General features: G+C 43.9%; 1 protein-coding gene across 3 annotated transcripts in view; it reads left to right on the top strand.

The window, feature by feature from the left end:
• LOC119186533 (phosphatidylserine lipase ABHD16A) overlaps positions 1 to 14,557 on the top strand; it is a 98,114-nt gene that overhangs the window by 56,903 nt on the left and 26,654 nt on the right. For all 3 annotated transcript variants that reach the window (XM_075879604.1, XM_075879605.1, XM_075879603.1), the window contains exons 14-17: positions 10,160 to 10,223; positions 10,318 to 10,374; positions 10,445 to 10,507; positions 10,637 to 10,710. In XM_075879604.1, the coding sequence (XP_075735719.1) occupies positions 10,160 to 10,223; positions 10,318 to 10,374; positions 10,445 to 10,507; positions 10,637 to 10,710 (258 nt within the window). The remainder of the gene's footprint in view (positions 1 to 10,159; positions 10,224 to 10,317; positions 10,375 to 10,444; positions 10,508 to 10,636; positions 10,711 to 14,557) is intronic.

Genomic DNA, 14,557 nt, shown 5'->3' with positions numbered 1-14,557 from the left:
CACCCTGTTACAGCTGTGGTAAGTATGCACAGAGGCAGCATTATTGTTGTGTGAAAGTCTGGCATTGCTCAGGGATTACTTGATGGGCAGAATTTTGTACTGTGTCAGCTTCACCGATTGTAACAAAATCCAGATTTGGCATATTGAAATGAATTCAGTTATCTAACATCAAGCTGTGCCTGGTAAGGTGTCTTGCTAGCGAGGTGCATAAGGTAAAGAGTGCAGCAACTAATGTACCTATGATTTTGAAAACGGGTATATGCATGAGTAACCATCATCGCTATGTCATTAGTGCAAGAGAAGTGATCAACTTAGCATCCAGCATGTTAAATAACGTGGGTGTAGTGCGTGCCACCTTGCATGATTATAGGAGAAAAAAAAAGTCCTTCATGAATATTTGAATGCTTCAAATATTGGAATGAATTAATTTAAGTTAAGATATTTAAAATTTCAAGGTATTCGAAATGAACGAATAGGTGTATATTATGTCGCATGTAACCCCCTGTAAAGGTGGTTTCATTGTAGTATAGGTGTGCTAAGTTACGAAAGCGCCGATTTAAATGTGTATTATGCACCGGTCACACAACTGCGCTAAAAATTTCTTACAGAAGGGGTCCTTTGCAAAGTTGAAAGACTTTTTTAGGAAGAGGCGTTGCCTCGCAGGCACACAACACTTACGATCCCGTTTAAGGGTTTTCTTCCGAACATTCAACAATAGACGTGGCATTTGTTCTAAACAGAACCAGTCAAAACTAAATTACATCTCGATATATAAAATAAAATGTCCCTCTTCGATCACTGTACCTGTTCTTTTTTGTGTGCTGAGTGAGGAGGGCGACTAAACATGGCTTGTGTGATCCCGTCCTCATGAACTGCGCTTACCATAAAAACTGGAATATAGGTCGAACAGAAATGTAGGTCGACCTCTCAAATTTTGAATATCCGAAAGAGAAATTTTTAATAAATATCACTAAGTATTGCGGCGAACCCTTACCTTGGTGAATACACAACATAACCAGGCCAGCTGCACTTTGGTGACATTTTTTATTTAGGCGCTAACATGTAGTTATACAACAGAAGGCCACAAAGTGCTGTCACTCAGACTCGTCTGAGCTTGATTCCGACAAGTCTGTTTTTCACTATAGTAAAGTCCCAGAGTACATCGTCCTCCATTCCATCCAATGTGTTACTGATGCAGCATTCGCGGAAAGATGGAAGTATGCCGCCTTAGCGCAAAGCCTTGCTGCTTCATATATCCGCGCACCCATGATGACAATTCCTTGAATGGCACCTTCATGATCCCAGAGTTGCGTGTTATCTTGAGAGCTTTAATTCGGATGTACTTCACTGTTACGGGTAGCGACCTTGCACGCAGCTCCCGGATGAATTCGGCGATTAGCGTTTCCAGATCGGGGTTCACTGTACACGAAATGATGGTTTTCTTTTTTTTCTTTTTTTTTTTTCTTGCTGCAGGGTGTGATGCACTGCTTTTGGCTCCCCCAGTATCGAACGCTTTTCTCTAATGCACTGAATTCCCATTGTGCCGCCAGGTCGCCGTGCGCTTTAACATGCTTGATAACTTTTTTCTTAAATTTTATCATAGACTGCTATCCGCTACCACTAATTTCTGAAGGAAATCGAAAACAGCAGACTGAGGCTAAATAACCTTGTTAGAACACTGAAGTCCTTACCTAGCCATGCGCAACGGTGCTGCTGTTGATGCTCACGAGGGCAATAAATGCTTTGAACTTCAGTGATGCAATTTTATACGTGTTCTAAATCCGCATGGAGGTGTTCCGTTCCATCGAGTTGCTCGTGATTGGCACATTTGAGCCGTGTTGAATGCCGTGACATTCTATGTCATGTGAGCCAAGATGTCACGTGTCTGTTTTCGTCCGTTCCTTGGGCGGAGGCGAACGAACGGTCGGAAAGACTGTCCGAAACGAAACCGGTGGATGCGAGGCGGCATGGATTAAATTTAAATGTCAGCGCTTTGGGCCTTCCGGTATCTGGATACTTTGAGAAAATGGCGTCGCAGCGGGCCTCGTGCACTTATGCTGTGGCTCAATTCCTCCTCCCTTGTCATAGCCACCTTGTCTGTCTGTCTGTGTTCGTTGTCGTAGACACAGATGGACGGACAGACAAGCAGACAGAGGGATGGGCAGACAGACAGAGACGCTCGGACAGACAGACAGGCGTACGCACAGACAGACTGACAGATGGCGGATTCACGGTTTACCGATGAAACCCTTTCAATCTTCGCCCCACTCATCATCATTCGCTCCGTGGTGTGACGAGCATGCTGCGTCCCTCGCAGACACACTGAGTGTGGTCATCACTGTCACTGGGTGTGTCCTTCGCAGGTCGAAGACACAGCGTGCGTGCCACAGAGACGCTCGACGCATCTCTTTTCACACAGAGCGCATCCCACAGAGACACTCCACGCGTCACGTTTCAATTGCAGTCAACTGATCCTCAAGCCGACGTAAAAATTGCGACGCAGGCCTTCATTTCTCGCATTGGCTATTTGTTTCCCCTTGTCCTCGCGACCGATGCGGACCAACCGCTTAATGACGTAACGAACAGAACGCCTCTGTCCAGATTGTCCAAAACGCCTCTGTCCAAAACGCCTCTGTCCAAAACGCCTCTGTCCAGAACACCTCTGTCCAGATAAAATTGCACCACAGCTGCCCATTGATGCAAGAGCTCCTCATTTTTTGCTGCCAATGACCAGTATATAAGACAAGGGTAAACTTTTCATTACTTTTTTTAATTGACCTGTATTTCAGTTTTTACGGTAGTTTATAAGCGTCTTCATCGAGCTTGCTACCTCGTCTGTAAATCTAAAGGTTTTATGGCTTTATAACACAGGCTTTCCAGTTGGCTGCCAATGCCAGGTCTTAAATATGAGCTGGCAGGCTTTTATCATCCTTGATCATCCGGCCACTAACACAAACTTTCTATCATGCACGCTGTTCTTGGTTAAATGCTTTAGTGCTATCTTTTCAACGCCCCATATTCATGTCTTAGACAAACTTTCCGCGACAGCAAGCTACATGGTAGGCTAGACCTAATCGGCATAGGTTGGATTTCGGTAGTGGTAACGTGCAGTTTAGGTTGCAGTTTGGTACGGAAACGAAAGTCTTTGCGGTGCTTCCACTTGAAAGGAGGGATACTTATTTTTAATGGAAATAAAGGTGGCACTGGTAGCGCTCAAATGGTGGTTCGCGATTCAGTTGTGGTGTCTTGAAATTGGGTGCATGCTCACGAAATCGAATGATCTGTGTCATTCGGTGCATGAAATTTTGGATGCGAGTCGACATACTTTCTGTGTAATGCCATACTCAAGGCAATTGTGGGAAACTTGGGTCAATTGCACCAACCTACACCAACTGGAAATTACTGCGCCATACTGCTCCAAAATGGTCTTTTCTGTGTGATTTGCGCTATAGCTGCATCACAAGCTAGTTTGGAACCGAAAGTAATGCTTAGTGTACATATATGAGCAAATATTCCGTGATGGTCGTCATCTTATACACTTGTGCTGCTGCATTTATTTGCAATTGCGTAGCTACAAGAGCACGGAATCGATCGATAAATTATTCTGACTTTCTCACAATTACGGTGGTGCCTTTTCTTGTAATCACGAGCAAAGAAAGAAAGGCGATATGGCGACCACTGAAAAGCGCGCCAGTATGACATTGCCGCTAAAAACCGTACGTGTGGCTTAGTGTCAATCGCTGCCACCTCGATTGTTGTACCGTGTTCAGCGTTCACCGCTTCACAGAAACGAAAGTAGCTCGCTGTTGCGAAGTTGAGCATTGTGAATCGCTGGTAAGGAGACGCCACGCTATCATAGGTCGACAACCCAAACGTGCCTCAGTAGCAAGGACCGCTCGAGCATCCCTTGCACAAAGCTTGCATCATCGCGTTAACGTACAGTAAAACCTCTTCAATTCAAACTCTGTTATTTCTAAATCGCGCTTACTTTGAAATATTTCTGCAGTCTTGTATTTGGCTATGTAAGTCTGAGTGGATAATTTAAAGCGGCGGTCAGCACCAGTCCGGTTAATTCGAAAACTTTGGATGCCATGTGCCAATTTCTAGTCCCGATTTCACCTCAAATGCGCGAAAACGATGGCCTTTAAGAGCCACAAGGCTATGCAACTTAGTGATGCTAATGAATGACAGCTGGAGCACACAAGCCCTACAAGCGTGGGCAGCATATTGCATGTTTCTCATTACGTCAGCGCGTCATAATTTACCCATTTTTTCTGGGATTGTAAAGAAATTTATTAAAGGTCAGTTTGGTGGAATTTGCGATGCAAACTTACGATTGCCGGTTGCTCCAGCAATTCGCGCCCTTGCATTGCTGGAGGAATTCTTGCTTGCAACGTGTACTTTGAGGCTAAGGTCAAAAGCTTCAATGATCATGCTTTCCAGCCAAAACATATCGCGAATTTGTCACATTGACCCTTATCAAATTCTTTATTTTACCAGAAAGTATAGGTGAATGGTCGCATCATGACGTGCTGACGGCAGCGAGCAGCAGGCGACATGCTGCCCACGTGTTACTACTGTGTTGCAGTGCAGCATGTCTTGTATTCGGCAGGCGCGCCCTTCAGTTGATCACGACAGCTTTTTTTTTTTTTTTCCTTTTTTTCGGTAGCAGCAGCGAGGCCCGTTGTTGCTCCGTGTTTGCGGCAAAATTAAGACCAGGTATTGGGGAAAACTGTAACCCTTGGAGCCACAAACTAGCCAGCACACCAAACGATCAGCCCTGACTACTTTAATAATTGCAAGTTCCTTGCCTCCAAATTTTTGTATGTTCTGTTAATTCAAAAACCCACTTAATGAGATTTCTTGCGGTCCCAGTGACTTCGAATTAACGAGGTTTTACTGTAATAGCTTTCTCGCCGCATCTGTGTGTGGTCTGAAGCGGACAGGGTGCAGAGCGGTTTCGCACGAAGTGTACACCTAGTAGGTGAAATGCTGCATGCAACTAGCCTGTACACGATCAGCTCCCTGCGACCATATAGCGTCTCAAAAAATCTGTGTGTTTTCACCTAGTAGAAAATCGCGGCACACATTTATCGAGGACAGCCGCTTATGTCTGTTTCGTTGCTATGCCAGTCGCTGCGTCTGCTGTGTATCCTGGACTCCGCAAGAGTTTCGAAATACAGCCAGTCATTCCTAAAAGTTGGCAAACAGAAAGAAATAGCTCTGTGGAGAGCACTTTAGGCAATATTTGCTGTGACACTGTATTTATTCCTTCTTTAGCGGCGATGGCACACATAAAGAGATGCCAATTGGTTATCATCATCATCAGCCTGACTACGTCCACTGCAGGACAAAGGCCTTTCCCATGTTCTGCCAGTTAACCCGGTCCTGTGCTTGCTGCTGCCAATTTATACCCGCAAACTTCTTAATCTCATCTGCCCACCTAACCTTCTGTCTCCCCCTAACCCGCTTCCCTTCTCTGGGAATCCAGTTAGTTGCCCTTAATGACCAGCGGTTATCCTGTCTACGCGCTACATGCCCGGCCCATGTCCATTTCCTCTTCTTTATTTCAACTATGATATCCTTAACCCCCGTTTGTCCCCTAATTCACTCTGCTCTCTTCTTGTCTTTTAAGGTTACACCTACCATTTTTCTTTCCATTGCTCGCTGCATCGTCCTCGATTTAAGCTGAACCCTCTTTGTAAGTCTCCAGGTTTCTGCTCCGTAGCTAAGTACCGGCAAGATACAGCTGTTATATACCTTCCTCTTGAGGGATAGTGGCAATCTACCTGTCATAATTTGAGAGTGCTTGCCGAATGTGCTCCAGCCCATTCTTATTCTTCTAGTTACTTCAATCTCGTGGTTAGGCTCTGCGGTTATTACCTGCCCTAAGTAGACAGTCTTTTACAACTTCAAGTGCACTATTACCTATCTCGAAGCGCTGCTCTTTTCCTAGGTTGTTGTACATTACTTTTGTTTTCTGCAGATTATATTAAGACCCACGTTTCTGCTCTCCTTGTCTAACTCCGTAATCATGAGTTGCAATTCGTCCCCTGAGTTACTCAGCAATGCAATGTCATCGGCGAAGCGCAAGTTACTAAGGTATTCTCCATTACCTCTTATCCCTAACTGTTCCCATTCTAGGCTTCTGAAAACCTCCTGTAAGCACGCGGTAAATAACGTTGGGGAGATTGTGTCCCCCTGCCTTACACCCTTCTTGATTGGTATTCTGTTGCTTTCTTTATGAAGCACTATGGTAGCAGTTGATCCCCTGTAGATTTCTTCCAGAATGTTTATATATACTTCATCTACGCCCTGATTCCGCAGTGTCTGCATGACGGCTGATATTTCTTCTGAATCAAACGCCTTCTCGTAATCTATGAAGGCTATGTATAGTGGTTGGTTATACTCTGAGCATTTCTCTATTACCTGATTGATAGTATGAATGTGGTCAATTGTTGAGTAGCCTGTTCGAAATCCTGCTTGTTCCTTTGGTTGATTGAATTCTAATGTTTTCTTTACTCTGTTAGCAATTACCTTTGTGAATAGCTTGTATACTACAGATAGCAAGCTAATCGGCCTGTAATTCTTCAAGTCCTTGTCATCTCCTTTCTTATGTATTAAGATGATGTTAGCGTTCTTCCAAGACTCTGGTACCCTTCCCGTCGGGAGACACCTTGTAAATAGGGTGGCTAGTTTTTCTAACACAATCTGTCCTCCATCTTTCAGCAGGTCCGATGTTACCTGATCCTCACCAGCAGCTTTGCCTCTTTGCATGCTCTCCAAAACTTTTCTGACTTCTTATAGTATTAAGGTCGTGGTTGTCTCGGCTACTGTAGAGATCTCTGTAAAACTCCTCCGCTATTTTAACTGTCCTATCCATATTGGTAGTATTTTGCCTTCTTTGTCCCTTAGTGCATACATCCGACTTTTGCCTATCCCAAGTTTCCTCTTCACTGCTTTGACGCTTCCTCCGTTTTTCAGAGCGTGTTCAATTCTCTCCATGTTATACCTTCTTACATCGCATACTTTATGTCTATTGATCAACTTCGAAAGCTCTGCCAGTTCTATTTTGTCTGTTGTACTTGACACTTTCATGATTTGACGCTTCTTAATTAGGTTCTTCGTTTCCTGGGAAAGCTTGCCAGTGTCCTGTCTAACTACCCTGCCTCCAACTTCCACTGCACACTCCGTAATGATACTCGTCAGATTATCATTCATTGTATCTACGCTAAGGTTGGTTTCCTCACTAAGAGCCGAGTACCTGTTCTGCAGCGACACTCTGAATTCCTGTACTTTCCCTCTCAGTGCTAGCACATTGATTGGGTTCTTGCGTATCAGTTTTTGTCGTTTCTTCTTCAAGTCTAGGCGAATTCGAGACCGTACCATTCTATGGTCACTGCATCGTACCTTGCCAACCACTTCCACATCCGGCACAATTCCTGGGTGTGTGGTCATTATAAAGTCTATTTCGTTCTTATTTTCGCCATTAGGGCTCCTCCATGTCCACTTGCGGTTTTCTCGTTTTCGGTAGAAGGTATTCAAAATCCGCAAATTATTGCGTTCTGCGAATTCTACTAGTAGCTCTCCTCTGGCGTTTCTAATACCCATGCCATAATCTCCTACTGCCTGGTCTCCAGCCTGCTTCTTTCCTACCTTTGCATTAAAGTCGCCCATCACTATAGTATACTGTGTTTTTACCTTACTCATTGCCGATTCCACGTCATTTCAACTGAAGCGTCATCATGGCTGGATGTAGGCGCGTAAGCCTGTACTACCTTCATCTTGTATCTTTTATTCAGTTTAATTACAATACCTACCACCCTTTCATTAATGCTATAGTATTCCTCTATGTTGCCAGCTATGTTTCTGCGAATTAGGAACCCCACTCCCAGTTCTCTTCTGTCTGCCAAGCCCCGATAGCAAAGGACGTGCCCATTCTGTAGCACAGTATAGGCCTCATCTGTCCTCCTAACCTCACTGAGCCCTATTATATCCCATTTAACACCCTCTAGCTCCTCGAACACCCTCTTTAACACCCTCTAGCTCCTCGGGTGCGGCGATGGCGTAGTAGTTAGAGCATCCGCCTCACATGCAAGAGGTCCGTGGTTCAAATCCCGGTGCCACGCAGTTCCCAACCGGATTAAAAAAAAAAAAATCCGCGTGTTGATGGAACTGCATTTAAAGGCCTGGGGTGCGGCCTCACCGGTAACCACCGCCGGGAACGCACTCCCTCACCAGAGAAGGATTGGCCACCCTGGTGCAGTATCTGGCCACTACCTCCCACATGCATACGTCAAATAACTCACGGCCCTCAGTCCCCAGCAGCTGCGAAGCAACTGACCACGGCGGCGGTCAGATCTGCAACGCAGCAGAGGGTGCTAAGAATCTCTGGATCCGGACAGGCCGCCATTGGAACCTGAACTTGGCAACATTCAACGCTAGAACCTTATCTAGTGAGGGAAGTCTAGCTGTGTCAATTGGTACTTGGTGGTTTATGGATACTATGTTTAGCACGCAGTTAGCCGCGTTCTCGGTGCTGTACGCTGTAAGAAGCTTCGAATGTGCGTGTGTGCATGTGTGTGCGTGCGTGCACGCATTCTGAGGGTTCCCCATCTAGGGAGATGGGCGAAGGTTCGTTGCAGTGCCCCCCCCCTCTCACTTCCTCGTGTGCACACATATGTGAGTGAGTGCACGCACGCTGCTAGAACTTCATGCTGCAGGTAGCTTAATTGTTGTGCAATATCCTTCACTGTTTTATGCCTCCGGTTATGTGTATGACCCTGTTTTTGTTTATATTTTGTGCTTATTTTACGGGCTTGCTGCTTCTGTATAAGTGATTATGTAAACTGAGGGAACATTAAACTATATTAAGGCTAAATTTTTTTCCTTTATGTATATTATGAATTGCCCGTGCCTGCTCCAAACACGGAGGTAGCTGCTCCAAAAGCAGATTTTGCCTGCTCCAGTGGCTGCTCCAAAATGCTGGTAGACATTCTCACCACTGTCAAGGCGGTCTGAGAAGCTCTCAATAAATTTCCATGGTGGTGCTTTTTTTTGTTAGACTCCTCTCTCCCCTTCGCATTCATTTCGTTAAAAACGAGAGTCCTTGAACATTAAATTTTTTGAACATTTGGAAATTTAATTGGTTGTAAGCACCACGCATCGCTAGCTTAATTTCTCAGACATGCAAGGCTGCATGCTTAACACATGCAACTGTGGCCCTTGACAAAGTTCACCTTTGTTATAGTGCATTACCGCTTATAGTGCGGATATTTGTTGTTCCTAGGACTTGAGTTATAAGCAGTATCTCATATCTGCGGGAAATTCGCACTGTTATGAAGCCCTACTTCAAGGTTAAATGAACATGTTACCTTTATTGGTTTATCTTTCTTGAGTTTAAGGGCTTGTTATACCAGCTTATATGCTCTTAGCGAATTTTAAAATCCAACACTTTTTTCAGGTTGTTGTGGATGCAAAACCCCAGATATTATATTTTACAGGCTATGTCTTCGATCCTATCACAAGTCAAATCCTGCTACTATTCAAAGTTGTTTCTACTTCCTTTGAAAAAAACAAAACAAAGAGGCATTCGCTCAGATCTTGTTTCAATTTTTATTAAACTATTGTCGGTTGTTGGGTCATGACAATATGCCCATTTCGTTTTATAATAGGTATTTTGCACTATTTGGATTTGATTCAAAATTATTTGACCAATATTACTGTAGGTTCGAAATTGCTTCAAACCTCAAATTTACTATTCACACAAGCCTGAGAATAAGTAGACAGTTTATCGATATGAGAAGGTCTGTTTGGTGCGTTGGAAGGAGGATGCATATATCTTTATTTATTTTGAAATGAAAAAAAAAACTTCACTGAGCATGTTTGGCTGTTCTTGAAATGACATTGGAAACACCTACTGAGTGCTATGCTGTAAATATGCTATGTGGCTTGTATGTTTACAGGAGCCATAACGATGAATCTGCAGCATTTTCTATATTCAAAAAGTGTTGCAGAGTGCCCTTAAATAGTAACAGTATTAAGGCATTCATAGAATATAATGTGCTACATTTTTTGTAGAGAGAATTTGGTGTTTCTGATGTTTGATTTACAACAAAGTTTTGTGAATGTCAATGATTTCATTTTTGCTTGTTTACAGAGCCTATCGTAAAGCGAACCATCAGAGGGTACCTGAACTTGAACAATCTGGAGCAACTGAACAGGTATTTCAAGAAATATAACATTATCATGAGTGTCTTTTCCCATAGTGAAATGCCATTGTGATTTCTATGTGCTTTCGTTTTGAACTTCCCTTAGATTTGGAGGCCCTGTTCTTATGTACAGACGAACACGGGACGAAATCATTTCAACACAGTGAGTATATTGCTTGTTCTAACAGGTAGGAGGTTTGTTAGAAACTGAAATTAATACGCTCTGTCTGCAGGGAGTCTGCACAAATCGTGAGCAACCGTGGAAATGACCTGCTAATTGGTTTTCTGAAACACCGGTAAATATTTGTTATCTACCACCAAACTTTGGTGTATAAATAACATTGTAGAATACCCCTTCTTTTTTTTTTTTTGGAAGTTTCATACATGGAAACAGAGTGCTAATTGATGCCCTTCATTCTTTTCAGATTCCCAAGGCTTGTGACAGAAGAGACTCTTTGGGCACTTCGAGACTGGCTTTCAGGAGACAGGGGTCACCAAAGTAAGACCCTTTGCGCTTCACAGACACTCCTAATTTTCAAATCATGTAAAGGAGTATTGCTGACCAATGTGGATGTGTGAGAGCTCCTCTCGTTTGTGCCACAGACGGCACTTGGCGTGAATGAAAGATCAAAAACATCTTTATGATTTTCACTCTGCTTGTAAAGCAATGAATACAGTGGGAAAACCTACTGGGATGCAACAAACAACTATAACAAAGTGCAAACTACGAACTGGTTTATTGTGAGTGAAGTATTGTCCATGTTAATCGTATAGGCAAGGCAAAACAGGGGAAGCACGGTGTGATCAGCCACTGCCAGATGCATGGCTGTTCCTTTGTCACGACATTGCTAGCTTACCTCTGTGCCTGTGATCAATACGAAGAATGGGCCTACGCATATAGATACCATATATACTCGCATAATGATCGCACTTTTTGTTTTTTTGTTTTTGTTTTCAAAAAAGTTGACTCCAACTTCTGGATGTGATCATTACGTGGTGTAAATTTTCCGTGAAAAAATATTGTGAGCACCGGAAATGCAAAAAAGTCGCTTATCAGAATTCTTACGGTAGCTATCATGAACATAACCAAAAATAAAAGTAAATTAAGGCTTACCTTTCTGATAAAATGCAAGCATTACGCAGGAGATACATGCATGGCACACTGCTTCTTTATTTTTTTACCTCTCTGACCCCCTAACGTTCATTCAGACTTCGAAGCATCACTGGTGTCAGTGTCGTTTTTTTTTTTTTTTTTTACCTATAGTAAAGTTTCGTTGACTATACTTCGTACAACTTTCTGTGGTTTTGTTGCCTTCCCTTCATTGTCAAAGTGGGCGTGTGCCACCGAAGAATATACCGTATTTAATCGCATAATGAATGCCCTAGCATTATAAATGCACCCATAATTTCAGTCATCAAAATTGCGGTTTATTTTCCCCCACGTAATAAATGCACCCCCTAAATTCATCCGCTGCGGTCCCGCTAAATGACACCTGGCGCCTTCTTACCTGTTGGGTCTCTTTAGTCTTTTTATTATGCTGACCCACCTCTGCTCGCTTCTTCCCCCCTCACCCTTCGCCCATCGCTGCATGCTATGTTGTTTTTCTGTATATCTGTGCGCTGCACGTCCCTCGTCTTCTTTATCTGTATGGTGCAAGTGTATAGATATTGCAGCTCATAAGCTCATGACGAGCGAAGGTCTCGAAACTTCTCACGCCAACCGACGGTCTCTTCCTGCTAAAACAAGACTTTAAGGCCCAATCATGTGCACGCGATTTCTGAGGGAGAATGACAGGATTTCCTGTTGTGAAAAGTCGCTTGTCGCCCAGAAAAGATAGTGATTGTGCATACAGGAACTTCTCATGTGGAAGCGAGGCGGCAGCCCTATTTTAGCGTTAATCTTGTTATCGATGGTTCGTTTTGATGCTTTGCGGGTAGCTTGCTGCAATTTCGATTACTTGCTACAATGTCAATGGTGTCATGGCGGTCATCGTGCGAGGTTGCCGCGAACTTTGCAAAGTGCGTCGTAGCGCACACTTCTAGGCGCCCCTCGAGATCACAGGAGATACCACTGTTGCGATTGAACGATTGCGAGAAAAGATAGCCATAAAACGCTGTTATGGCGTGCATGGGCGGCGCGAGTGGCAGCTTGCAGAAGATAGCTCCATCAACCACCGAAGATGAGTTAAGTGCAACAAAGAAGCTGTTTTCGAATAATGCACCCGTATGTGAATTGCAAAAGGCTAAGCGACCTAACTTTTTTTTTTGCATTGCTGCATTTTTGCTCTCCCGAAGAAGTTTTCATAAAATTTGTCCCGCATAATAAACGCACCCCCAACTTTGCTTCGATTTTTCTGAAAATAGAAAATGCATTCATTACGCAAGTAAATACGGTAGTCTCACAAATGCGTCTGTTTTCAGTGCAACAATCGTAAAATCCACTTTATTTTCTACAGGATGCTGTATATAAAGAGGCATTGACCGCACCAAGGAGATATTAGTTTTTTTTTTGCTTTATAGAGTGTAATTTTGCGTTTTTCATGTCTTAAAACATTGGACGTTTTAGGTGCACCTCATAGTCAAAATGGAGTCTTCGTCTTTAGGTGAGCGCGGGTCGCCCGCCAGTTATTCCGACGACTCACCGAAAGAGCTTGTGTCGAATTTCACTTGCAAATGGTTGTGTAAGCAGACGTAGCAAGTTCTATGCTCTGGTATTATGGGAACACGGCCATCATTCCAAAAGCGAGTCTAGCCAGACCACTTCGCCGAGCAGTACATGTGCAGTAGCTCTGCCCCCGTAGCTTTCCCTTTATTGCCACATAAAGTTGTCCCCGAGTATACTACTCATTTCTGAAGGAAATGGCAAACAGCAGACTCACAGCAGATAACAGAGGCAAAATGGCGTTGCTAGAGCACTGTAGACCTTGCCTAGCCTTGCCCAGCGGCGCCGCTGCCGATGCTCACGATGGCATTGGAGGCTTTCGACTTCAGCTGCCAATTGCCCCGAGACTACCGAATTTTTTTCTGCCAATTACTGGTATATGAAACAAGGGTCGACTCTTCATTGCATTCTGTTTTAATTATACCTATATTCTGCTTTTACGGTAGCATTTCCGCATATCCTGGCTGCAACCCAAACGAGCGGGCAAATCAACTAGTGTGAGAATTCGCTTTCCGTGTCTGTGGTCCGCCCCCTTACTTCAATGCTGCCTACAAGAACCTCGACCACAAAGACCCGCTTTTGTCATACCACGAACTCTCCTCACATCATAGGTCAAAACGTTAAAACGAACTTTTTCTTCTTCTTCACACAAAGCTCAACATAGCACAAGCAATCACTTACAGACAGTTGCAGACTCGTATATTCATCACACCAACGACACTAAGCAGGATCAATTCTGACTCCTCAACTGTATGCCCACACTGTGGCTACGAATATAACAATTTTGACCACATGCTTTGGCTGTGCCCTGCCAATGTGGGCACAGACTTTTCTGACCAGTCCTCCTGGGACTCTGCCCCGCCGCAGTGGTCTAGTGGCTAAAGTATTAGGCTGCTGACCCGCAGGTCGCAAGATCGAATCCCAGCTGCGGCGGCTGCATTTTCGATGGAGGCAAAAATGCCGCAGGCCCATGTGCTCAGATTTGAGTGCACGTTAAAGAACCCCAGGAGGTCGAAATTTCCGGAGTCCTTCACTACGGTCTCCCATAATCATATGGTGGTTTGGGGACTTTAAACTCACCATATCATTCAATTGCTATGGCAAACCTGAGGCCACATATTAGAGGATTTATATCAAGCAGGGTAGGTGATCAGAACAGGGTCTGTCGTAGGGGTGTGTGAATAATAGAAATTCCGAATAGTGCTTTCTATTCGATTCGATTTGCACTAAAATTTTACTATTTGAACTTTTCAAAGACAAATACTGGCAATGTCCAATTAGAAGTAACACCTTCAGATTTTTAATATGCTTCACCTTACCTCATTGTTGCATTGCAGCAAAGCTGCCTTTCAAGCTGCACTACTGTTGCATATGTATTGACTAAGAAAACACTGGTTCGAGCATGGAGGTTAAAGATGGGGCAAAGGCGGGGGTTTCAAGTAATGCTGTTTTGGAGCTGAAATTCGGGCAGGAAGTTAAAAGAAATCAGACATTGAAATTTTTCACCACCTATAATTTCAGATGTTCTTGTATGTTGTCTACGAGGCATATTTGGAAATCTCAACTCCAATGGAGCAGACCTTCGCCCGCCACATAAGTTGGGCTTCCACAGAAGTTGAAAGAGGAGGAGGGGCTGAGGTAATGGCATCTTTGCCCGTGACATGTAGCCAGCAACACTTTGGTT

Source organism: Rhipicephalus microplus, chromosome X (assembly GCF_043290135.1).
Source record: "Rhipicephalus microplus isolate Deutch F79 chromosome X, USDA_Rmic, whole genome shotgun sequence".
NCBI lineage: Eukaryota > Metazoa > Arthropoda > Arachnida > Ixodida > Ixodidae > Rhipicephalus > Rhipicephalus microplus.
This window is presented reverse-complemented; position numbering and strand designations above follow the sequence as displayed.